At 37.4% G+C, this 2,588-nt stretch overlaps 1 protein-coding gene across 1 annotated transcript in view; it reads right to left on the minus strand.

Annotated features, from left to right (window-relative positions):
- Positions 1–2,561, minus strand: part of CCDC82 (coiled-coil domain containing 82) — a 13,460-nt gene extending 10,899 nt beyond the window's left edge. Inside the window, exons 1-3 of the mRNA XM_026855593.1 lie at positions 2,369–2,561; positions 1,628–2,174; positions 788–1,007 (exon numbers count right to left, since the gene is read on the minus strand). Of these exons, the coding sequence (XP_026711394.1) occupies positions 788–1,007; positions 1,628–2,174; positions 2,369–2,409 (808 nt within the window). The 5' untranslated portion in view covers positions 2,410–2,561. The remainder of the gene's footprint in view (positions 1–787; positions 1,008–1,627; positions 2,175–2,368) is intronic.
- Between the last annotated feature and the right edge of the window lie 27 nt (positions 2,562–2,588).

Consider the following 2,588-nt stretch of genomic DNA (forward strand, 5'->3'; position numbering starts at 1 on the left):
TTTTTTTTTTTTTTTTTTTTGTTGTTGTTTTTTTTTTTTCCTTACTTTCTTTCAAATATACACAATTCTGCTCAGGTCTTTAAGGGGGAAGAAATACCACAAATGCTTGTGACTATCTACAGCAGCACCAACTGTCCAATCAGTACATACCTGCTTCTGAACAAAAAATGCGTAAGATAACTAGTATAAAGTTCCATTTCAAATCTCTCTGCTCCATCCAGATACTAGTTTTCATAAAAGATCACCTTGAAAAGTTTTCTCAATCCATGCAATTTGCCTGTAATTGACCAATGAATTCAGAAACACCTATAGACCTGTGCTCCCAAGTCTCATCACCATGGAATAAAAATACATTAAAAAAAAAAAAAAATCCCAAGTCCCCAAAGTCCCAAACTCATGGTAAGAGTTTTACATCGTTCTCCAGAACAGAATCTGGCCGGAATTAACATAGCTGCTTGTAGCCTATATCACAAGATGGAGGATGATTCTTATAGGTCTCCACAGGAATGACTGTATCATAGCTAGCCTTCTTCAACCTAAATCAGACCAACTTAAAAAAATCTGTGCAGCAAGGCTTCCCCTCCTTCCCCCCAAATTATACTCTCCCTTTAACAATATACAGAAAGACTGTAAAAGTTTACTGTGGAAATCAGAGTACTTCCACAATAAATTGCAGCCCTTTTAGGAATCTGCTTTTAAACTATCATATCCTTCACACAGTATTTGTATTTACAGCGCACTAATATTTATCACAGCACTACAAGCAAGATATACATATAGATCTTACGGTGTGGGACATAGTATGCCAGCAACTCGCTATTTGATATATTTAGTTTCTTCTGTTGTGGCTGGTTTTCACTTGTTATGTGCTCTGTGTTGTCATCATCATCTTCCTCTTCTACTATGAAATCTTTCATGCTGTCACTGTCAGTTTCACCATCTTCTGTTGATGTGAGGGGCATGTGACAGAATGGTTCCTCTTCTGTTTCTCCTTCACCATTAGAATCCTATTTAAATTTTAAAAAGTATTTAAAACACAAGAATTTTCAGTATTTGCACTAAATACTACATATATTGGTTAAGATTTTTGACCTCCTAATATAATTTGTTCAATTAACAAAAAATGTTTGCAAAAAATACATCATTCTGTCCTAGATGACAATTACGTTTAGCTTTAAATCAGTCATCTCCATGTACCTCTCCTCAATCTACTTATAGGAATTAAGCTAACATGAGATCTCTAAGTTACTTCAGCAGGTATTTTGCTTCTTGATAAAACTAATTTGATAGTGCTCTCATGCATCTCTTGGGAAAAAAAAAAAAAATTTCCTTTCTGACTATGCAGAGAATAAACATACCTGCTAAGCTGCTTAGTCATCAGAATACCCAAAAGAACAAATTAAATTCTTAAATCCTCAGTGATTAAAATTAAAACTCGAGATAAAGGTTTTCAGCAGCCAATATTGTTATTTAGTTAATGTGACAATTGTTAAAATGTGACAGAACTACTAATTTGTCATGAATAACAAACAGAACAAAATAAAGAAAATCCCACTGATTTATTAGTCTTTGCCTTGCCCTACATTCAGTATTTTCTCCAATTACATTTGAAAGATAAAATCCAGACCTCACAACTTTCACTGCTCCAAGTTGCTCTTTGTCTTGCAAGTTCTTTCAATTTTGCAAATACTTTCTGTTTCCTATTAGTAGAAACATTTTCTGTAGGGCAGGTTTTAACAGGCTGATGTTCTTCAGAACTGTCATCTTCATCCATTATACAGTGGCGTTTAGCAAAAACTTTTCTAACAAGTATATCACTGCCCTCACTTTCATCACTGTCATACAAGACAGAGGTGTTCAACCTTTTACGCTTCCCAGGTACGATGTACTCATCCTCACCATCTTCTGTTACTTCCTCAGAACGGCTTTTCTCCTCCTGATCTAAAAGTCTGTTCTTCACAACAGTTTCATCTTTCTCATCTACTTCATCTTCTGATGTGGTAGGTTCTTCCTCCTCAGATGTACCTGAGGATTCGTCATCGCTGTCAAACAGTATGAGCTCCCTTTTAGTGCGTCTCCAATCAACTCGGGATTTGGATAATGACAGTTCTGTTCCTGCTGTCTTATTTCTTGTTTCGTATCTTCTGACAGCTGCTTTTATCTCCATTAGAAGGCTGTGACAACACAGCAGAATATAAATTGGTAAAACAAAGCATTTATTATGCCATTAAAAGCAAAAAGTACAAGGGCATGCATATTTTGTTGTATATGCTTATGACTTAATAATATAATTATTAAGAGACATGCAGAAATCAGCACCGAACAAAACTAAGCATGCACAATAAGTTTTGAAGAGAATATACCTTACTCAAAAAAAAACCGTAGAAAAGAACTGCTAACACTCAGCATGAATGAACTGGAAAAATCGAGTCTGAAGCGCAGCTACAGACCCCCACCACGTCCTCCAACACTGGAAGCCTGCAGCTGAGGCAGGGCGCTCCCCGCCCCTGAGGGGCCGCGTCCATCGCCGGGTCAGGATGATCACCGGGCAGGCCTCCCTGAGGAGCGGCGCGGCGCACGCAGCCGCT

Source organism: Athene cunicularia (genome assembly GCF_003259725.1).
Source record: "Athene cunicularia isolate RWA chromosome 1 unlocalized genomic scaffold, athCun1 chr1_part1, whole genome shotgun sequence".
In the NCBI taxonomy this organism is placed as follows: Eukaryota; Metazoa; Chordata; class Aves; order Strigiformes; family Strigidae; genus Athene; species Athene cunicularia.